The 23,210-nt window shown below is 41.6% G+C and overlaps 1 protein-coding gene across 3 annotated transcripts; it reads left to right on the top strand.

Annotated features, from left to right (window-relative positions):
* Positions 1 to 22,320, top strand: mtm1 (myotubularin 1). Of its 3 annotated transcripts, XM_061235025.1 has the most exons (15): positions 35 to 95; positions 6,730 to 6,798; positions 8,321 to 8,393; positions 9,629 to 9,723; positions 11,893 to 12,003; positions 12,227 to 12,328; positions 12,747 to 12,830; positions 14,978 to 15,127; positions 15,294 to 15,482; positions 15,963 to 16,148; positions 16,696 to 16,899; positions 17,273 to 17,365; positions 18,243 to 18,356; positions 19,003 to 19,179; positions 20,152 to 22,320. In XM_061235025.1, the coding sequence occupies exons 3-15, from the start codon at positions 8,342 to 8,344 to the stop codon at positions 20,323 to 20,325; spliced, it is 1,731 nt and encodes a 576-aa protein (XP_061091009.1). In that variant the 5' UTR covers positions 35 to 95; positions 6,730 to 6,798; positions 8,321 to 8,341; the 3' UTR covers positions 20,326 to 22,320. The 3 variants fall into 3 exon arrangements, with proteins under 3 accessions (XP_061091010.1, XP_061091008.1, XP_061091009.1); XM_061235026.1 differs by lacking the exon at positions 6,730 to 6,798 and having other exon boundaries at positions 1 to 95; positions 20,155 to 22,320; XM_061235024.1 differs by lacking the exon at positions 6,730 to 6,798 and having other exon boundaries at positions 3 to 95.
* Positions 22,321 to 23,210: the final 890 nt, after the last annotated feature.

Here is a 23,210-nt window from a genome sequence, read left to right as displayed (position 1 = left end):
CATCGCTCCTCTCTCTCTCACTCTCTCTCGCTCTCTCATAGCGGTCCAAAACACGAAGAAAATCAGGAACTGAAGACTGGAATCGCAGATTCTGGGTAAGTACAGTACATGAATTTGCGGCTTAAAGTCGATTTCTGAAACATATTATGTCCCCTAAATCCTTAACTGGCGTAAGCTATTTTCTGGAGCAGTAGAGGCGCATTAAAAGGACAGATCACAGTTTTGGGCCTGAGATAGTTCCTGGTCCCCCTTGCTTGCTTCAATGAATGTGGCTCACTGGACGGAATGATGGCTAGTAGTTGGAAGATGAAGTTAAAGTTTTGAGATTTGATGATAAAATTGCATTCTAATGATGCTTTGGTAGTAACATGGTTATTCGTATTTCTTTTGACACATCCAGACAAGTAAATATTTGTTATAATGAATAGGTTTTATTGGGTTTATTTTCAACTTCCAGAACGTTAATGTTACCAACTTGCTGCCAGGCATTTTAAGTAATTTTTGACACAGTGTGGGATATTTCACACACCATATTTAATTGCTATTGATCTCTCGCACATTAATACAAGCGGATCGAATAAAAGTATGTTTAACGTTAGTGAAATTGTTCATGATCATTTATCAGGTCAGAAAGTGACTTGGCTAACCTACACGCCCCTACGAAAAACTAGAACGGTAACGTTACTGTATGTTGGGAAGATGTAGTTGCATCGAAAATGGACCTGCTGAATAGCTTGTTAGCTAGCTCGTTTTCGAAGCGAGTGTATCTTACAAAAGTTCAGACTCACACAACTGTATCATTTAAGTGTAGGTTTCTAATTCGTAATGGTGCATATCAATGATTTCCTTAAATTGGCCACACATTATTATTAGGCTACGGAGCAAAGAGGGCATCATTTTTACAGCTCATTTTCAGTAACATTTTAATGCGTGGGGGCAATTTCTTTTTAGAATAAATCATAGCACCGCAACTAACCTATTGCGATGAGGCTTATAAATGGCATTGTACAAGTTATTTGGGAAACCCACCTCCCTGATCTCTGTAAACGCGAACCTACTAACTAGCTCCAACAAATGGCTACTTTTCCAGTCCCTTCTCTGTAACTGGAAGAATTGATTTAATCTTGGCATTGGAACACAACATAAAAGCTAAATGAACTGATTTGTTGCACCTGCACCTGTATTTGTTTAGTATGATTTTTTCTCTGAACCATATACAAAATGTCTACACTGGCTTCATGGTCATATTGTCCTAATGAAATTACTGAATTGGCCTACTTTAAAAATTGAACAAGTGAAAAACAAATTCTGTTCCATATCCTACTGACTTATCCTACACCATCATAGCTGCTGTGGGTCAGTTCCAGTCAGCTGATTTCACAAATTATTTCTACCTCCTATCTGAAGTATTCTGCAAATTATGAAATTCTGAAGCTGGATTTATCACTTTTGGTATTTTCACTGTCGTAGCATGAGTCCACTGTCATTTTTATCATTGCATCATTTTAGGTTCTGTCTAAGGCTAGATGCTCTTTTGTCCTCATATTGAAATGTTATTTATAGCAACCTAAATGTAAGCGACATATGGTAGTGTAAATGATTACTAATACTGAAGCAGAAGTTCACCTAGTACAAATACAAGCCTATGAGAACACAGTGAACCATGGAATTGCATCGAGATGGCTGTCAGTTGAGCTATAGTGCCAGACACACAAGGAAAATAAGCGTGTTGAAATATTTTGTTATGCAACTAAAATGTGTCAAGTTGATGTCTGTGCGCATCTAGTTCATGTGGAAACTTTTGTACAGTTGTACAGTTTGCATTTGTGCTCTAATTTAAAACAGAAAGCTGTAACCTGTACCAGTAACCTGGCAAATATTGGTTATTGCAACCGGACCATGATTTACATATTGTTGCTTCCCTCCAGAACATTAATACGATTATCATTTCTATTTATATACACTCATTGAGCACTTTATTATTCAGTTAATGTCCACGTCAACCATCAGAATAATAAAATTTAAAAAACCATTGCATGATTGTTGGTGGAATATTTCTATTATTGCTGATCTCCTGGGATTTTCATGCACTACTGGGATTTTCATGCACCGCAGAACTGTCACTACAGAGTGACAGTTCTGCGGACGGAAACGCCTTGTTGATGAGAGAGGGAATGGCAAGACTGGTTTGAGCTGACCGAAAGGCTACGGTAACTCAGATAACCACTCTGTACAATTTTGGTGAGCTGAAAAGCATCTCAGAATGTACAGCATGTTGAACCTTGAGGCGGATGGACTACAACAGCAGAAGACCATGTTGGGTTCCCCTTCTGTCAACCAAGAACAGAAAGCTGAGGCTGTCGTGGACACAGGACTGCAAAAAACGTAGCCTGGTCTGATAAATATCGATTTCTTCTGAGCCATACAGACGGTATGGTCAGAATTTGGCACCAACAGCATGAATCCATCGACCCAACCTTCCTTGTGTAAACAGTCCAGGCTGGTTGCAGTGGTGCAATGGTGTTGGGAATGTTTTCTTGGCACACTTTTGGCCCATTAATACCAATCAATCATTGCTTCAATGCCACAGCCTATGATTATTGTTACTGACCATGTGCATCCCTTCATGCCCACAATGTACCCATTTTCTAATGGCTAGTTCCAGAATGGTAATACACCATGTCTCAAACTGGTTTCATGAACATGACAATAAGTTAAATGATCTTCAGTGGCCTTCACAGTCACCGGATCTGAATCCAATAGAACACCTTTGGGATGTGGTGGAACGGGAGATTGGCAGCATGACAAATCTGCAGAAATTACATGATGCAAACATGTCAACATGGAACAGAATCTCAAAGGAATGTTTTCAACATCTTGTGGAATAATAGTATAGTGTTCCTAATAAAGTGCTCAGTGAGTGTATATGTGGGTGTGTACGTGTGTAGCATATTGTTGTACTTTATAATCCCTATAGATGATATTGTACAGTGATGTCATTGACCTTTTGTGTGATATATTCTGCTTTCAATGAGACAGCTTGCACGGCAGCAGGGCTCTCTGCTGTGCTATATATAGTTAAACTGGTAGCTTGAAACCTGAACTGTGTTTTTTCCCCTTGGTGTGATCAACAGCTGACTTGATCGACCGGAAAACCCCCACCACTTCTTTTATATGGGCCGTTGTGTGGTTAGGTCCTACTTTGTCTATGTCACACATTCATTTTATAGTAGATATAAGTCACTGATTTCTGAATTTTAATATTTTGATGGAACTAGTTGAAGAGTGAGGCCATAACTCTACGTCTTTTCTTTTCATAAGCAATCTTTAAATCTGATGTTGCCTTTATTTTCTTCTAAAAATGAATAGTTAGTGATCAAAGGCAATCATGTGAACATCTTGTGTTTACAGGATTCCCTTTAGCAAATTGTATGCAGTTAATTACAGACCTAGCACAGACAGAGATTGTGCTGGTAGACATAGGCTAATCTAGCACCACAGATCTGTTATCTGTCTGTCTTCTGTGGTCCATTCTTTGTGATTAGAAGCTAGACCTCGGACACCATGCACATATTAATTTGGATAATGCAAGGATGTTACAGGTCCTTGATTGCTAAAAAATAATTCTAATTAATAATTTTATTAAGTAAAGTAAAACTCATTTTATGCTCATGAAGCATTTTTTTCTTCTTAATAGCATTTTGGACTCAAGCTTAGTGATGATTAATGTACCAAAAAAAAGAACTAGATCACCCAAATTTGGCATATTTTAACCATCCCCTGAATACTATAGTCTATAATTTTGTTTTGGTTTGTTAAGTTGAACATTTTAAATGTTGCCTAATGGATGCCCTGTGGCATGTAGCACCACAAGAACTACGCCTCGCTATCTTTGAACTTGCAGTCCAGCCCGTATTTCCTTCTGCTATGTCATTATCTTTCAGTTTAGAGCTGCTAATCTTCACATTGTGTCAGTTCCATCGCTTGACCATGCCTTACTCTTATCTGTATCCATAGGTTATGAGGCGGAAAGTCACATAATTTCATTCTTCATAGTTTTTCATACAGTAGCCTATATCCAGTAGCGTATATGCAACCGCATTACATTTTTTCTGCTTTGTTTTGGTCTTGAGGCTGTTCTTTTTTTAGTTCTGCGAAACAAACTGTTTCCTGCTTGTGGGTGCCTGAATGTCTTTTGTTTTCATCGGTTTGCTGTGGAAATGTTCAGCGTTTGTCCTGAACATCAAAGCAGGTTCTTGTTAAAACATCAGTGAGGTTTAAGAATTTTCCCAGTGTGACTGTCACAGTTTTTATTTATCTGAAATGGAATCCTGGTAAGCCAGATGTAATTTACTTTGATGCGTTAATATTTTCAGGGACAGGAGATATTGTATGGTTTGGGGTGAAGTTCAGTGCACACCTAGAGTGTGTCTGCAGTCTATTGAAGAAAGAATCAAGCGTGTACATCACCTCAGTCCATCAGGAAGTGCCCTCATCTAGGCAAATTGTTTAAGTAAGCAGATTCACCACAAAAGTGAATTAGTAAAGAAAACGAAATCAAGTCAATTCAGATGAAATACGGGTACTTTTCCATTAAATTGGGTTTCACAGCTGTTTGTGAGGAGGCCCTCTACTGCAGTTTGGCAAGAGAGGCCGCAGTCAGCTGATGTTGCACACAAGAGACGTTCTGTACCGTGTCCTTTGCAGGTTTTTCATTGTGTGTGTGTGTGTGTGTCACAGCGACACACAGTTTATTGTCAAATTTCTCCATAGGGCTTTTGTCACTGAGGTTTTTTTTCCCCATCAACAGTTTGGTCATCGTTTTGGTTTGAAAAATATATTCCCAATGTATCCTCTATCTATTGAAGGGCATGGCCCCAAGCAGGCTGGAAGTGCATGTGGCTATCTGCTGATTATTTTCCCTCTGTGGGGCGCATCACTGCTCTGCACTTATAATTTACACCTCTGGTGGGTACACCACCCAGGACCCCCTGGACATGTACGAGGCGAGGCCCCCACCTGTGAATTTATTATCTGCAGCCTCTTTGAGTCTTTCATTTGTCTTAATGAGGCAGTCGCAGTGGAGTTAAAGTCTCTGGAAATTAGGATCTGTGACTGCCTTTGCTGTTGCCAACTTCCTTTAAATAACAGCTTTTAACTGAAAATATTTTGTGTACAGGCACACCATTATACAATAATATCATGGTATTTTTTTCTAGAAAATGTGTATTTATGTTTTTAAATGATTTTAATTTACATTACATTACATTATTGGCATTTGGCAGACACACGCTACAGGCTGCCCCTAAATATCATATTTCATCAAGTTCATCAAAACCACAGTGGTGCGTATATTTTGTTGTTATAATTATCGTGATTTGGAGCACAAATTTCTGTGAAACTGTGGTATGGGTGTGGCCTGCTAATAAGGTCCTAGTGTTAGAGAAGTGGAAAGTAACGGATTTAAGTAGCAGAAAGGAGTCAAAACACCCACTCGGTCCTAACTGCAGTATTCTGTGTGGCAGATTGGAGCAATCTCCTCCAGCTCACTGGTCAGTAGAGGCAAGGGCCTAACAGTTGTGCGCAAAAGTCCCAGAGGACCAGCAGTTTCTGAGATATTCAAACCACCCTTTCTGGCACCTACAATCAATCCACAGTCAAAGTCACTTGGATCACATTTCTTCCCCATTCTGACATTTGGTCTGAAAAACAGCTGAACCTCTTGACCATGTCTGCATGCTTTTATGCATTTAGTTGTTGCACATGATTGGCTGATTAAATATTTGCATTAACAAGCTGGTGTACAGGTCTACCTAATAAAGTGCTCAGTGAGTGTATATCCAACTGTATAAATGTATAAATATACAGTAGCCTATGTAAAAAATGTATGGATGTATAATACATTTTATTTTCTAAATTGTGCAAGTCCTCTGTGTGTTAGCAAAATGCAAGTAATGTCATGTAATGGAGAGGTTTTTTCTCCCACTATTAATAAGTAATGAAACAGCAGTGACAACAAGAGATATTCTGCTCTATTTGTTTGTGGTACTGAAAGCTGCCATAAAGAGGAACTGAAAGCAGTGATCGACCCCTCTTTCAGTTTGAAAGGGTCACATCGGGGGGTTCTAACAAGCATAAGTATAGAATGACCACAGTGGGCTTCCTGTTGCATGCTAGGATCGCATGTTTACCAGCTCGGTGGCCATATTGGACCAGAATAATCTGCTAAATCTATGTAGGTAGAAGCTATTATGTGTTTTTATAACATCGAGTTTCTGGGTGGTGTATTGTAGTGGTTCTCAAACTCAGTTCTTTGGGGACCCCTGAGTATGTTGGTTTACATGAACTGATCAAATTTAAGTTGTTGGTGAATCCAAAGGCCCATAATTGGTTAAGGTGTGGACACCTGGCCTCTAAAACTGTAAATTTGGTAGAAAATGAAGAACTCAAAGACAAGGTAAATATAATGAGCCAAACTTTCATTCTGCTAATAAGATTGAGGAAAAATTATGAAAGAATTTAAACCCATGTGTTCAACCATCTTAATCAATCAAGATGTTGGCTGCACCAAAAGCCAGCATACACAGGGGTCCCCCAGGACCCGGTTTGAGAACCACTGGTGTATTGGAGAATGTTTCTGGCATCTAGTACTGTAATTCTGTAACTAACAGCAATTATTTAGTTGATAATTGCTTCAAATTTAACCACCCATATTTCCTATATCTTAAGGACCCGAGCTACTGTGTGCTGCGAGGGGGAGATTTCTGTGGGAGTGGGCCGCAGTACATTGTGTGAAAGGTAGTGCTCTTTTCCACCCATTGGGCATTTGCAGAGAGTCTAAAACTGGGCAGATTAATGCTAGTAAAAGATGCCAAATTACGAATGATTCGACAAAACTGCCGGGTCATGCCCAGGCTGTATGAAGAACAGAGCAGTATCGATGCCAAAACAAAGGATCAATCAAAAACTGGCAACCTCTATACAATATTCATCCTGGGTGCCAGTACGTTTGTTCCAAGTACAAGTGACTGAATCAGAATTAATTCTGTTTGTCATAACATACCATAGCTGTGAAGTGTCTTGCAGTTGTTCCTGTTTTTCACTGCAGGATCCAGTTTCATACAGTTCCAGTCTCTTTGCTGTGTTCGCAAGAAATCTGAATTAAGAAAGGGACAAGGATTAGTATTTCTCTTTACATAATGAACCGATAACTAATAAGTACATAAATCTGATGTGTAGTCTGGCTCAGGTCTCATTATTTTAAGTGTATTTCTACTTGCTAACTATATCTGTGGAGGGTTCCAAAGTCAGCAGCTTGTGAGACAGGGTTCAGTTAAAGACAAACCACCCCAGTGGCTCACCCTAGATAATCTCTTACATTAAATGCTAAGGCTGGTCAGCTCTGTTTGCTGAGGATACCCACCCTGTTTCCCTGTTTTGTGCGTGGTGAAGTGATGTCACTGGTGTTCATATCCAATCTGTCCCTGCCAACCTGAGTCACAGTCTACTCACCCTGTGCCCCAGGGGCTCTTACAGAAAGAGTCTTTTCCTTGCCTCTGCCTGGCTTTCCCCCTCTGTGTCTCTCTTTGTTCTCCCGCTTCTCATTTTCATTGTTCTTCACAGTCTATAAAATCTATTGTTCAAATCTACAAATAGGCATGAGTGTTTTCAGGGGAACCATAAGACGTCATGAGTCTGGGACCGCAGGATTACCCAAAACCCCCTGCTCTGTGCTCCTCTGTGCTCCTCTGTGCTGCTCTGTGCTGCTCTGTGCTGCTCTGTGCTCCTTTGTGCTCCTCTGTGCTCCTCTGTGCTCCTCTGTGCCGCTCTGTGCAGCTCTGTGCCGCTCTGTGCTGCTCTGTGCTGCTCTGTGCTCCTCTATGCTGCTCTGTTATAGTGTGCTCTGCACTCTAGTTCACATTCCAGTTCACTGACCTTTATCTGTGAGTGAGCAGGAAAATAGCCCAGGGACAGTTGGCCTGGATATGCGCTGCACACTGTTATACATGCGAAAAGAAACTGGTTCCCTCTCCATCTCTCTTTCTCATTCCATCTCACTCACCCTTTCTGCCTGCAGGTACATAAGTATACTCCTTCAGTCTGGGATACCACTCTTTTTGAGACTGTATGAATTTCTGCCTGTTGCCATACTTAGACAGATTTGTAACCTGTACAGACAGGGCAGTAGTACTTGTTATGAATGATTAAACCATTGTGTATTTTGTGCCTGCAGTTGTTGTTTGCTGTTAGTTTGTGTCTGCTGGTTGTGCGCGTCAGATGGAGTTGAACTGATCGGTTCTCTCCATTCTGTTGATGATAGGCATCGAGGGAGAGCCTCAGAATGGAGCCACACGCAGATGTGCCTTTATTGCCAGGAGAGGAGAGAGTGACAGGTGAGTTATAAACATCACCATCATGGCCACCACCACCACCATCATCATCATCATCATCATCATCTCTATTTCCTATTTGACATAACTGCTAAATGACCAATTCTATGTTATGTGCTAAAGGCCATTGTATTATGAAATGAGGAATAGATGGAATTTGGCATGATTGAGATGAATAAGATGTTTGAGGTCAGAACCATCCCTCTGGTCTGGTCAGTGTTCATACAGAAAAATATTATCTCAGATGAAGAGTATTACGTTGTTGTGTTGCTGTGTTGCTATTTCAGAATATTGATTTCACAAAAACTATTGATTCTGTAAAATGCCCCATATTTCCATTGGGATATTTACTTGCCATGTCAGTAATTAGGCCTAGCTCATGTATAATTGGTTATCTATCAAAGGTTGTTTTTATCCTTTTCAGTATTGCTTTTTTAGATTGGTAGTTGCAGTCTTGTTGGTTGTCTTGCAGAGTATTGTAGGTACCTGCAGAATCTTATAGGCTCTTCAAGAATTTGAGGAGGTCACGGTTTGTATAGAAAATAAAGCATTTCTAAAGATAAACGAAGATTGGCTGCTGGAGTATCATGTTGGTCTCATTTACCTCATGAAATAGACTATTTTCTTTGAGTACCCTCGAGGTAGTTTACCCATGCTGGTGTAAACAAATGGTGCTTTTTAAAAAGGAAATAAAAATTGAGTTGTAAGACTTGGTGGCGTGGTCTTCTGTGCCACACTGAGACAGTCAGTTTTTGTACTGAGTTGCTCCTTCGCAGTTCCCCTTTTCTCTCAGTAGCTGTGACCTGCCAGCTGTAATCAGACTGTGGAGGGTCGCAGAGAAAAGCAGATGATGAAGTGGAACTCGTAGTGAAAGCATGTAAGGCTAGTATCTCATGAGCAGCCAGTCACTACCTTATAATCCAATACTTTCAGTATTGCCAAGGGACTTGTGATTATGACCCCTCTGAATGTGTGTTGTGTCTGTGATGAGACATCTGTAAGGGCAGCATCTGTTTATATGCTGTGTGTGAAAAGCAGAGTTCCGTATTTGTATGTGTTTGAAGGGCAGTTCAGTGTCTGTACTTGTTGTGAAGAGGACTTCAATTTGTGTAGTGTAGCGTCTGATACTTGGGTAAATTTGTGTAGCATTTATATATGATTAAATGTGTCTGTCTATAGATGGTGGGGTAAGTGTATTGTTGAGTGTGCTAACCTTGGCGCTTGCTCCCTCTCCACAGACAAAGACCTCATCTATATGTGTCCCTTCATTGGGGCAGTGAAAGGAAAAGTATTCATCACCAACTACAGACTCTTCTTTAAGAGCACTGATATGGTAAGTAAACATGGGTAGAACCTAAATTACTGAAGGGGAAATAGGCATTTCATGAGGAATGTATTGACTTGACTGGCTTGCCGTGGTTCTGTTTCTGGTGAGCTGATAAACTGTCATGCTCCCAGTAATTACAAAGGACAAATCTGTGACTAATGATAACTTTTTGTCAAAGGGCTGTTTGATTCACCCAAAGCTGTCATTTCAGCAGTCACCATAATGTGTCAACAGTGTGCTTAGCAAGCGCTAAATTTATTCTAGTCCATGAGGAATGTAGATTCCCAGGGTTTACAGATTACAGGCATTGCAGTTATTCCCTACTCTTCTCAACAGCACTGATCTCTGATTACTGCAAACAAATGACACACAAAGCACTCATATAAAGTAACTGTCACTAAATTGAACTTTTCCCTCTTGTGATCAGGAGATCAGCTGAACCTGAGTTTTTAAAATGATAGTTCACCATAAAATGTATAGTTTTTTAATATTAAATAAAAATATCTTGAGAAATGTCTTTTGACCCAACAACAATTACTCTCTACCACATCTTCAAGGGAATAAGTGTAATAATGAAAAATAATTCAAATAAGTACCTAATAAAGTGCTCACTGAGTATTCCCGGACTGCAACAACCTCAACCATCAATTAGGGAGAATTGCGACTCTTGCAGTGCTGATGCTGGCAGACTGAAGGCACTTGACTGATCATACCCTGTTAACCGAACCCCTGTCTCCCTGGGGACGACCCACTATGGCCTGTGGGGCTCCCAGCCACAGTCAGTACTGCTATTGTAAAAGATAAGATTTTGTGGGATGTGGGACATGTCAATTAATCAAGGACTAGTTCTTTGGCTGTACGTGCCAGGCAGGAGGCCCAGACCGCAGTGAGACTTCAGGAACATCCGCACACTGGAGCAGAGTCCAGAGTAGAGTGTTTAAGAAGAGGCAGAATTTATGAACTTTTATGAAGGCGAAGTCAAGTGACCTTTGTCAGAGCATGAAACCATTTTATGTCAGAGTTTAATTACAGGGCCCCTGTTTGCCGTTCTTTCACCTGTAGGCAGCAGTGGGTTCTAAAAGCACCGACGGTTAGCTACTTGGTTGTTATTATCGAGAGAAAGAATACCTGAGGGCGTAATCCTGCTCCGTTGGCGGATTATGTTTCACATTACTTCTATGAAACCCAACGTTCCTCCCGCAACACCATGGAAAAATAAGTGGGGTTTGGGGGAGGGTGGGGGGCAGTGGAACGCAGATTACCAAAATCCCACATCAGAACCTTTTCATCTCCTTCCTGGCACCGTCTGTGTTGGCATAAGCCCATGGGCACCTCAGCAGTGCTTACAGATTTGTTTTAGTGTTGCTGGGCCAGTTGCCACGGCAGCATGGATTCTCGTTTGGGAAAGGTATGAAGTATAGTTTGTTCCATGAATGAGGCCCTTGGGGAAATAAAAGCTTTGGAAAAGGTGACAAATGTTAACCTGCATGATGTTATTGGTTCAAGTGTGTTATGTTCTAATTTAAAGCATTGTATATATTGTAGATATTTTTAAGTTTATGTGAACAGAATTTAGAATCTTTTAAATTTAGCATAACAAGGACATTTTCGTTTAACTCAGTGCTTGTTCAGAGAACAATACATGGATGTATAATGGCAGTCAAAAATACAACAATATAAATGACATCAGACCATGACTGAAGATGGTCAAAGATGGAATTTTATTCATATTTTCCCTTGCTAGTGGGTCCCTTAATCTTCTACCAGAGAGCAGGAATACTGGAGAAGTGGGTAGCACCAGTCATGAGCTGGACGGAATACTTACTGGTTTGTTGGCTAGCTTTGGAAGGGGCATTGTCAGGTAGCCTATACTGTTGCAGGTATATTTAACTGAAGGATCCCTATGGAGGCTCAGTTCTTTCATTACAAAATGCAATGGAATTACACCAATTTATTGTTTTCACACGCATATGAATATTATGTACTTTGCTTTAGGTGATCAAACCCAAATGGAACCAATCAGGTTACTAGCAAATAAGAGACGATTGAGATAAAGACCTTCTAATTAGGGTGATTTTCGTTGAGGTGGGCTGTTTGGCGCGGCAGATACAGCCAGCTTCCTCTCTGCGCAGTTTGTAGGATTATAATATAAATAATTCAGTGCTTTTACATTAGGACCCTGCTGTTACCTTCAACGTTCCTCTGGGGGCCATCAGTCGAATAGAGAAAATGGGCGGGGCCAGCAGTCGGGGAGAGAACTCCTATGGACTTGACATCACCTGCAAGGTGAGAGCTTTCTTGTGTTGTAGGATTTTCCTCCAATGCTTATTAGTGCAAGTATTAGCCTGGACGTAAAGGGCAGGATGGAGTGAATGATATCTATATCTTTGCATGGGAAACCCTGTGTGTGCTTGAATGCGTGCCTGTCTGTCTGTCCAGCCTGCATGTCTGCCTGTCTGTGTATATTTATGGAACATCCATTTATGTTTTTTTTTATGTTGTGTTACAGGACATGAGGAATCTACGTTTCGCCCTGAAGCAAGAGGGCCACAGCAGGAGGGACATCTTTGAGATCCTATTCCGATACGCCTTCCCCCTCTCCCATGGCATGGTAGGCCGATCCGTTCGTAGAGGCACTAGATCATTATCTATCAAGCTGGCTTTCTCAGCCCATTTGCCAGCATGTCATATCCCAGGACTCGGCTGTACAAATTTCCTGTAACGTGGTGTCATTTGAAATGTAGAGATTCCAGTCTGAACTCCTCCAAATATAGTTATTTCTGACTAATGTCAAACAGCCCTTGGCTTAGTGCTGCACAGGTGGCAAGCTGACAGCCGCTGACCTCCTCAGCCACTGTTGCATGCATGTTCAATTACCCCCCCTCAGTTCCATGTGTGCATTAATGGATTCATTTGCATGTGTGTGGATTTAATTTGCATGCATTTAGGTATTTATGATAATGAGCGTATTGTAAAAAAAAAAAAACCCTCTGTAAGGTCTGTTCATGTGAGTCCTTCACTGTCTCCAGCCTCTGTTCGCATTTCTGAGCCAAGAGAAGTTTGAAGAGAACGGCTGGTGTGTGTACAGTCCCATGCAGGAGTTCAGAAGGCAGGTAAGAGCCTGGAAATGGGTTGGGAAGTTCACTGCACCAGTTCCGGCCTACTTCACGATTTCATCTGCTTTGTCTTTATAACAGTGCGGTAGTGTGGGTAATTATGTAACCCTTATTGGGAATGTTTTTTCTAAATTCCAAGTCGGTGTTCTGGAACTCCACTTACAACTAGTGATTCTTACATTAGTTCAGTTGAGAACATCCTAATTCGTGAGTTTATTTAAGGGTGCCTATTTTCATATTACATTATTTTCATTGCCATGTAATTTTTTTCAAGCTCAAACTTTTATTTTAAGGAGTGCTTATTTGGAGGTAAATGTAATGCCATTAACAAGGCTGATTTGTAAATGCTCAGTGTAAAAAAAGCTTGTTGCCGTGATAGAAAACCTGCTTAAGCCTTTGATTTGTTTTTTGCTTTTGTCTGCTGTGGGTTTGATTACTGGTAAATCAATGCAGGTAACAAAACAATCAATCAATCCGGTAAGCTTTGCTGCACATTTTCATTCAAATTTAGTTTGCTGCATTTAACATCAGCAAAAGAAGTACCCCAATTTGGCATACCATAGATGTATAAAATTGTAATATTGACCACATTTGTTTGTACCACATTATTATGTTATTATGCACATAAGAACAATTAATGAATTCTCACTGAATTGCCTTTTCCACTTTTAGGCAGAGTTGTTATGTGATTGTGAATTTCAGATTTAAGATACCTTAAAAATGTACTGGGGCAATACTTGCCTTAGAGCATGGGCTAAATCGTTTAATTTTAGGACTGCTGTGCTAAAGATGGTGGAGGTATGCACTCTGCTGTGTATTGCTCTAGTTTTTTTATTTGCTCTTCTGAAAATTGACTATAAAGGTTTACAGAAATGTAAATGTGTTAATTACAGTACTACCAACGGCAACGAAATAAAATAATAAAAGAATGAGAATTGGAATTGAGAACAATGACATTACCAAAGTGAGAGAGGGATTTTCTGCCCAGATAAACTTAGGTGGTCAGGATTAGAGGGATAAACCAAACGTAGGATTAACTTTGAAGGTAAACTGAAAAAGCCCCAATGTTTATACTGCAGGCTAACCGTGTGTCACAGGGGGGCGTGAGTACACTTTATGACATGAAGCCACAATTTAAAAATTCTTTTTATTTCATATTAAGGTTGCCTATTGTCTCTGCTGTGCATGTTCGTGCTTCTGAATCGTATCAGTGTGTTAAGCTATGAATATATTATATATTTTCCTTGTAGACGCCCAGACGTCAGTGAATCACTATTCTGCATTGGCTATGTTTTAGCTGTTATCAGTTTGAGCTTCTTGCTGATTGAAGTTTTTGAAATAGATCACTGGGTGGGTGTAGGCAGCTGGAGTTTATAGAGAATCTTGAACCTGTAGATGTTTGGTGCTTGAGAGGATTTGTAGAGATTTGAAATTTCCCAAACGTCTCCATAGAAGAATGGAAAGAAAAGGTTAGCTTCAGGGAAAAAAATATGTACAGCTAAATTTGTAACTTTCTGTGTTTATAAAAGCTGTGGCTTACTATCCCGACCCTCTCAGTCAAACTGTTACATCCTGCTTATGAATGCTAATGTGCCTGTAATCAGTTTCTTTAATTCCCTATCCTCCACATCACATTTCCCTACCTAGACCTCCCCCTCTCCCTCCTCCTCACCTTTTAATCTCCCTCCTCTTATCTCATCCTCTTTTTCCATAATACCTACATTCCCTGGATGTCCTATGCTTTATTTTAATTAGACATGTATAGATCTCACAGAACTGAATATTATTAAATGTTTGTTGAACATGGCCGTGCTGAAGTGAAAACTGCAATATCCTGTGGAGAAGGGGGCGGGGGGTTATTCCTTGAATTGGCATGCAGCTGTTATGCTGTTTTGGCCTTTGAAATTGTGTGACCTTAAGAGTTCAGTTCCTCCTCATCCCTTGTTCTGTCTCTGTCCTCATCCCTCTCTACCTCCATCTTTATCTCTCTCCATCCTTTTTCTCTGACTCCATCTTCATCTCTTCATTCCATGCTCTTCCCTCTATGTGTATCCATCTTCACAACTCTCCCTCCAATTTTATCCCTCTCGCTGCCTCCATCCACATCCCTCTCTCATTGTGACCTGTGTTACAACCCCTCGCAGGGCTTGCCCAATGACAAGTGGAGGATCACTTTCCTGAACCAGCAGTATGAGCTGTGTGACACATACCCCACCATTCTGATGGTCCCGTACAAGGCAACTGAGGAGGACCTGCGGAAAGTGGCCACTTTCCGTTCCCGCTGTCGTATCCCAGTGAGTCTTCCAAAGTCTTCCGGAAACCTTACCACTACCTCTGCATATCTCGGCAGGGAATGGAGTGAGCTGAAAATTCAAACCTGTGCCCTGCTTGAAGATATCTTTCTGTGTCTCATCCGTGCCCGCTCCTTCCATCGACGGCCTTCCCTCCGTCTGTCCCCAGGTTCTGTCGTGGATCCACCCAGACAACCAGGCCGTGATCACGCGCTGCAGCCAGCCCCTGGTGGGCATGAGTGGCAAGCGCAACAAAGACGACGAGCGCTACTTGGACATTATCCGCGAGACCAACGGAACCACCAGCAAGCTGACCATCTACGATGCCCGGCCCAACGTCAATGCTGTGGCCAACAAGGTTAGGTCCAGGGCGAGGTCAGGGTTGTTGGGGGAGAAAAGGGTTGCGCTGTGTCAGTAAAATAGTAAAATATGAGTAAAACATTTAACAGTAGTAAAACAGCCAAAAGAGTAAACTTCTCTGTTCTGTTGTCCGTTGTAGGTCGGTGTTTTATGTCTGCTTGATTCATTATTCATGCTGTCCACTGAAATAAATGAGGTAGAGTGAAAAAAGAGAAGGGCAGAATACTACTGCTACTACTAGTGCTAATGCTTGTAGCATGAAATGTAGCGGCATTGACTGGGATGCAGTGGACTGATATTGAATGCGCTGTGTGAATGAGCCAGGCGGAATCCAGTAACCCCCACAGCAATCTTCTGCGATGAGAATTTAGATTTTCTGGCTGCATGTGCAGGTGTGATGGCCTCTCTATATGGCCCACATGTAGTGCAGGTAATGGGTTTTCAGCCACTTGTCCTTCTGTGTCCATGACCCTAACAGGCCACAGGTGGTGGTTATGAGGGGGAGGATGCCTACCAGAATGCTGAGCTGGTGTTCCTGGACATCCACAATATCCATGTAATGAGGGAGTCACTGAAGAAACTGAAGGACATTGTTTACCCTAACGTAGAGGAGTCCCACTGGCTTTCCAGTCTGGAGTCCACACACTGGCTGGAGCACATCAAGGTACCAACATCACTGCTTTGTGCACCGTCCCTCAGTTAGACAACATCGGACAGAGAGACTACCCTTCCCCACTTAGACATCATCAGACAAAGAGTCTACTCTCCCTCACTTAGACATCATCAGACAGAGACTACTCTCCCTCACTTAGACACCATCAGACAAAGAGACTACTCTCCCTCATTTAGATCTCAGACAAAGAGACCACTCTTCCCTCAGTTAGTCATCATCAAACAGAGACTACTCTCCCTCACTTAGACACCATCAGACAAAGAGACTACTCTCCCTCATTTAGATCTCAGACAAAGAGACTACTCTTCATCAGTTTGATATCATCAGCAAAGAGACCACTCTTCCTTCAGTTGCATTATGAAATAAGAGCTTGCCCTTCTCCTTCAGCTCACTTTCCCCCGGCAGTACGAAATGTATGTACTCTGAGCGGTTTGTATTTGTGCTTTTCTGTGTGCGCATAGTGTAATGGACGGGGCAATTTCATTGGCAGGTCAGAGTGATCCCCACCTTCCCTCTCCTTTCCCCTCACCTCTGACAGCTGGTGCTATCAGGGGCGATCCAGGTCGCAGATAAGATCTCCTCTGGGAACTCGGTGGTGGTGCACTGCAGTGACGGCTGGGATCGCACGGCCCAGCTCACCTCTCTGGCCATGCTGATGCTGGACAGCCACTACCGCACCCTGAGGGGCTTCCAGGTCCTGCTGGAGAAGGAGTGGATCAGCTTCGGACACAAGTTCGCCTCTGTGAGCCCCAAGCCACTGTCCTGCTCGGTTCTATTCTGTTCCTCTTGGACAGTGACTGTTGCCACTGTTTCAGCTCTCTCAAAGCTTTTGTCTATATCCGGTCTGTTTGTGTGGTTTTTAGCAACCCCCCGAAGGGTAATTCTGAGTATGAAGTTGTGTTCCTTCTTTACATAGTGGCCTTAATACATTTCTAAATATGCCACATTTACGCTGTGCTGTGTGTTGGAATATAATGTAATATATTATTAAACAATTGTCTTGCAGACATGAAATCAGCTTTGTTTTTGTTTTGATTTGGAAATACAAAAAGGATTTGAAGTAATCTCTGGTGAGTAGATGTAACAGTGAATGTTTTTTTATTGTTTGCATACAGAGAATTGGCCATGGAGATAAAAACCATGCGGATGCAGACAGGTCCCCCATCTTTGTGCAGTTCATTGACTGTGTCTGGCAGATGACTAAACAGGTTGGTACACAACAGACATCCATTGAACCGTTGTGCTTTATTTGGTGACCTAGTCTGTGCTGTATATTGACTGCTGTATCTAATCTGGACCCTGGCATACTTTTATTTTGCTGTGACAGTGCTGTAAGCCTATTTTGACTGCGTTTATTTAAAATGGACTGTGCTGTGTTTGTCCAAAGTGTTCTTAGTGTATAGTGTCTTATTAATTTAACATGAATTATGTCTCATTAATGTTTGTTTATGAACTGGGCTTTTATTCATGCACTACAGATGCCCTGTTGTGCACTCATTACTCATGATGTGAGGCTTTACCCAGCCTTTGGGGATTAATGCTACTGTGCCCTGCTGGAACGCTCAGGACACACAAAATTAACCTTGCCTGTTAACGTGATCTAACAAACTGTGCACAGTGTGGGTCATTTTCATTAAAGTTTTACATTAATAACAATAAATAGCTCCTGCTTCCATTCCCATTTTTTATTCCGATAATAAATGAATGGCATGAATGAATAAGCATTTTAAATGTATAAATTATTACCTAGAGTGACTTGGATTGCATAAATCATAGATATTATTAATACATTTCCTGAAGCAATTCAGCTTAACTACTTAGAGTACAATAGTACTTTGGCACTTTCCCAAAAAGTAAGAATACAAGCACCCTAGCCACAATGCCATGCTAGTATGCTAATAAGAAATAATAAATAGATCAAAATAAATAGTGCCATTGTGAATGTTTAAATCTTGTGACTTGCACAGTGTTGTATATTGACCACATTACACTCATTCGGTACTGGGGTTCACTAGCAGAATTGTAGTGCAAATGTAGCTCACAGTATGGCCCCCCTCACTCTCGCCCTCACACACTCTCCCCCAGTTCCCCACAGCCTTCGAATTCAACGAGCAGCTCCTGGTGACCGTGCTGGACCACCTTTACAGCTGCCGCTTCGGCACCTTCCTCTACAACTGCGAGAGCGTCCGTGACGCCAATGTGAGACCACCGGCCTGCGCCGTCGTGAACAAAACACTGCGAATCTGTCCCCGTTTTATGTGTATTCTGTCTTTCTGAGCATGCTCCTAGTTTCCACTCACTATTGACCTGCAATGAGGGGGCTGAGGGGTTGGTAAGTGGTGCAGGGGGAGTCGCGTGAATGTCCGATGCCCTTCGTGCCTCGCCACTCCCTCCTCTCTCTCATCGTCTGAACTGGAGCGGAAAGGAGACGCATCACTGACTCTGAGCTGAAGTGTAATGCACTTTGGGGAACTGAAAAATTCATTCGTGGGCACTACACCAAGTACAGCCAGGCAAATGTGTGCTGGATTCTGTGGCTGGTTGTACAGTGTGTACACATTATGTGTGTGCCTTGTTTTCCTTTCTTTGTTTCTGTGCATGTTCGCATGTGTGTGCGTGCGTGTGTGTGCGTGCGTGTGCGTGCGTGTGCGTGCTTGTGCGTGCGTGTGCGTGTGCATGCGTGTGCGTGCGTGTGTGTGCGTGTGTGTGCGTGCCTGCTTGCCTGCCTGCCTGCGTGCGTGCGTGTGCATGCCTGTGTGTGTGAGAGTATGAGTGTGTGTGTGTAGGTGAGAACATATGTGCTTCGTCTCCTGGTCTTTCTCATCCCTTGTTCTTTCGGTCTCAGGAGGTGAGGACAAAGACCATATCACTGTGGTCCCTGATCAATAGTGGCCAGGTGTCCTACATCAACCCTTTCTATGCTGCTGAGTCCAGTCGTGTGCTCTACCCTGTAGCCAGCATGCGCCATCTAGAGTTGTGGGTGACTTACTACATCCGATGGAATCCTCGGATTCGACAGCAGGTAAAGAAAGAGTCATCCCGTGCATTTTCGCTGCGTGTTTTTCAGAGCCGCGGTTCGCCAGCTAATCCGTGTGAAATATTCAAAAGATTATTGCGAGCGGGCACTCCTCTGTGAGACCAGGGGCTGACGACAGATGGTTATGAGTATCGTCATGTTTATGCTACCTGTGAGGAGACTTGCAGACTCTTGCAGCAGTCCCGTGACTCCGAAGTCCGATTTCCAATTCGTATGTAGAGTTGCTGATTCCTGCCCTTCACTTGGTCCCAATTCAGTGGAGCAGAAAATCCTCTCTTCCCAGCTTTAATTACGGATGCAGAGCGCAGCGGCAGAGGAAACAACAGAGAGCTGCTGCTGCTCCCAGTCTTATCGCCCGTGCAGACACACACAGCGGCTTCTGACCTCAGGCACCAGCGAAAGCTCACACTTCTGAATGAGAATTTCTAAACAAAAACGCATTTGCTTTGGTGTCGGGCAGTTACATTCGAGCTCCCTGAACTAACCATCGGCTGTTTCTCATTTCAGGAGAAGCAGAACGCACTCTTCCATAATTTGCCAAATAACTAACATTTAAATTCATATACACTCAGTGAGCACTTTATTAGGCATTTATTAGACTTTTTAAAAGATTTTTTTACTACTGCTGCAGCCTATCCACTATCCACTAGAGTTATGATGTGTTGTGTGTTCAGAGATGCTCTTCTGCAAACCACTGTTATAACGTGGTTATTTGCGTTACTGTCGCCTTCCTGTCAGCTTTGACCAGACTGGCCATCAGACCTCCTCTGACGTCTCATTAACAAGGCGTCTGTAGAACTGCTGCTCACTTTTTGCACCATTCTTTGCGAACTCTAGAGAATAGTTAGGGGCTGGAAACAATGCCTGAGACTTAAATAGGATTTGTCTGCTGGTAGTTATGGTTGGTTCCAGGTCAGGTTCAGCAGTCTCTCACCGTGTTTGACGTTCTGTCTTCAGCAGCAGAGCCCAGTGGAGCAGCGCTACAAGGAGCTGCTGGCACTCAGGGACCAGTACCTGAAGAAGCTGGAGGAGCTCCAGCTGTCTGACTCTACCCCCCACCTGCCCAACAGCAGCACCCCGTCCCCAGCCTCTCCCACCCAGCGGGTCACACACCTGCACACACCCTTCTGATCCAAGGCGCTCAGCACACACACATACCTGTACATAATGGTAGATAATGTAATAATAATAATAACAATAACAATAAGTATAATAATAATAATATAATAGTTTTATGTGAGTTGTACTACTCATAATAATAGTAATACAGTGATGATGCAATAAACCACAGTACAGCCTTCATGTTTTAGACGGACCGTAGAGAAGCCTTAAAGTTGTGACATGTATACGTGCATGTACTTCAGTAAAATACAGGTCTTTCCTCCGGCACATCTTAGCATGAAAACTCATCGCTCTTCTTCGGCTTCTTGAAGTGTACATTTACAGTCCCATTTCCTGGAATCCAACACCCAGTCAGTTTGCCAAAAATGCACCATTTCTTCCTGGAACCAGAGAGGGGGCATTTAAATAAACATTTAAAACAGGGGGCTGTGAATTTGGCTGACGTTCAAGGTGGAATGTGTATTTAATGTTACTTTTATAAAACAGAACACTAGCGTCTGTATGTATTGCACTTAGGCAGCCTAATAGTTGTGTAGTGATATTGGCACTTACGGTAATGGGGATTCACACACTTGCCACCGCCTCAAATTTCAGTTTGATTTGGACTATCTATGGAGTGATAAATAAGCAATATATCACAAATATAATTTTCTCATTGAATAATTATTACATGGAACTCTCTTGGAAATGGGTGCTGCAGTGTTGCGCAAAAGAAGGGCCTTCAGTTTTTATTCTTTAGATGTCAGGAGTCAGCCAGAGGTCCTCATCCCCTAGTCCGGGACGTCTTTTGGTCTGCAGTGTGTTTCGTAATGTAACCATAAATGGTTCATGTTTGTCTGATGACTGAATTCAGTGAGGCTGGATGAATTTCAATCGTGTATTATTCGAAGCATTAACATTTTGTAACCAGTGAGGTTAAACATTTAAAGTATTCAAATGTCAAGTTTGAAGTGTTCTTAAAGAAATATACCTGACAAATAGGTAGCTGCACTTTGAATGAGTGACGGGTGAAGGGGGTATAAACCGATCTGCACCACTGCAGTCCCAGAACCAGGGCAAAGGGCCTCTGATTGAGACTAGTTCTGTGCCTTCAATGTCTGAGGTCTATCAGATTTCAGATGGACGGTGTGTATTGGGTTGTTTTCCAAGTGCAGCTTTAGTAGCATAAAAGTTGTCTCCCTGTTTCACATATCTAGTTGATAGATTTTTAGAACAACGTTGTCCTCTGCCTGATTGAGGTACCTGAGGACCATTGGCCTTGATCGTCTTGGGTATCTTGACCCATAGCCCAGGAAAAAAGTACAATTTCTGATTTAACCCCCTTGGTTAATTTCCTTAGGAATTGTTCAACCTGATGTAAAATGAAAAGCAAAGAGGCATAAACTCAGGTTGGAACTGCCCTGACGTTGCCCTGGAAACTGAGCTTCAGTATTTGAAGACCATGGCCTCAATGAGGAGATGATGTTAAACAATAGGGAGGAAATAATGCTTGATTGTTGTTACAAAAGAAAAAAAAATCTATTTTGTTTATTTTTTACTTTGTATAAGTAGAGAAACTATGTAATTACCTCACAAATGACTGTTTTACGGTTGTTGTAAGATGTAATTTTATTCAGTGTAAAGATTGACAGTTTTATAAAAAAGCTAAAGTGGCAAGAAAAATCTTTTGTTTGACAAATGGAAGGTAGCAGCTTCCTGTTGTTGGCTCTTTTTTTCCCATTTTCTTTTATTTACTAGTGGGCTTTTTTTTCCTCATGCTGCCTTGAATGGTAAAGGGCAGATGCCTGTACTGTATTATGTCTCTAGATACTGTAAGGAACAGAACCCCTCTCACCATTTCTGCAATGCTTTGCATATGTCATTTTCAACAGAAAGCATGTTAATTCTGTTCCTCTACATTTTTGCCCTCTTGTTCCAAAGGGAAATATTTTCTGCATTTTCTCTACAGTTTGTTGGTTAGCCCTGGTTTTGTAAATACTGCTAATTAAATTAATTTAAAGATTCTGTGTGTGATGAAATTAGCCTTCTATGAAATAATGAATTGCATTTGACCCTATAGGGCTGATGGCAAGATAAACAGAAAGTTCAGGGGCATTATTGTATTATTCTAATTAAAGTTGAGGAACATTATTTTAGACCCTGAAGGAACACTGTCTGATGGTTCTCACTCCAGCTGACTTAACGGTAGGACTGTAAACTTGCCTGTACTCTCTTGGTTTTAATAATTTAATAATTATTAGTGTCCCCAGTCAAGGAGATGCCAAAATCAATGTTATTCAATGTTTCCAACATATTTCCCTCCCAGTGGCCAAGATTATCATGCAGGTGAGCCAGATACTATAGTAGCTATTGAACATTTAACCGTATAAAGCCTAAATATGAAATAACACTTTTAGGAACAATAACAGTTTTTTGGATGCTTTAAAAGAAAATTCTTATTTTTTTATGATTGCAAAACACATTTTTTTATGTATCATCTTTGATACATTAGGAGTTTCAGTCAGTTTCTTTATTTCAATAATAGTGACCACAAAAAATATTTGGTCTGCTGAATTTTTACATTTCTTAAGCAAACCAGTTTTTAAAAATAAGAGGACAGCTCACACATTTGTTTTTACCACCAATTTTATCAAGTTATTACGTGAAGTATGTAACAATGTAACAATGTCAGTGTGTGATCATAGATTAAAATAAATGTTGTTTTCCTGTGTTAACATGAATGTAGGTTTTCTAATTAATGTGAACCATAAGCCTTAAAACGAATTGTCACAATTTTTTTTGTCTGTTTGCATTAGTACGTTTGCCTCTGCTTCATGATGATAAGTATTGAAATAGTCAGTGTCCTCGTTCAGAGACATTTCTGTGAGAAATGAGGAATTGTGCAGTACTTGCAT

Source organism: Conger conger, chromosome 3 (genome assembly GCF_963514075.1).
Source record: "Conger conger chromosome 3, fConCon1.1, whole genome shotgun sequence".
Lineage (NCBI taxonomy): Eukaryota > Metazoa > Chordata > Actinopteri > Anguilliformes > Congridae > Conger > Conger conger.
Note: the sequence above shows the minus strand (reverse complement) of the source record. Positions and strands in the feature narration are given on the sequence as shown.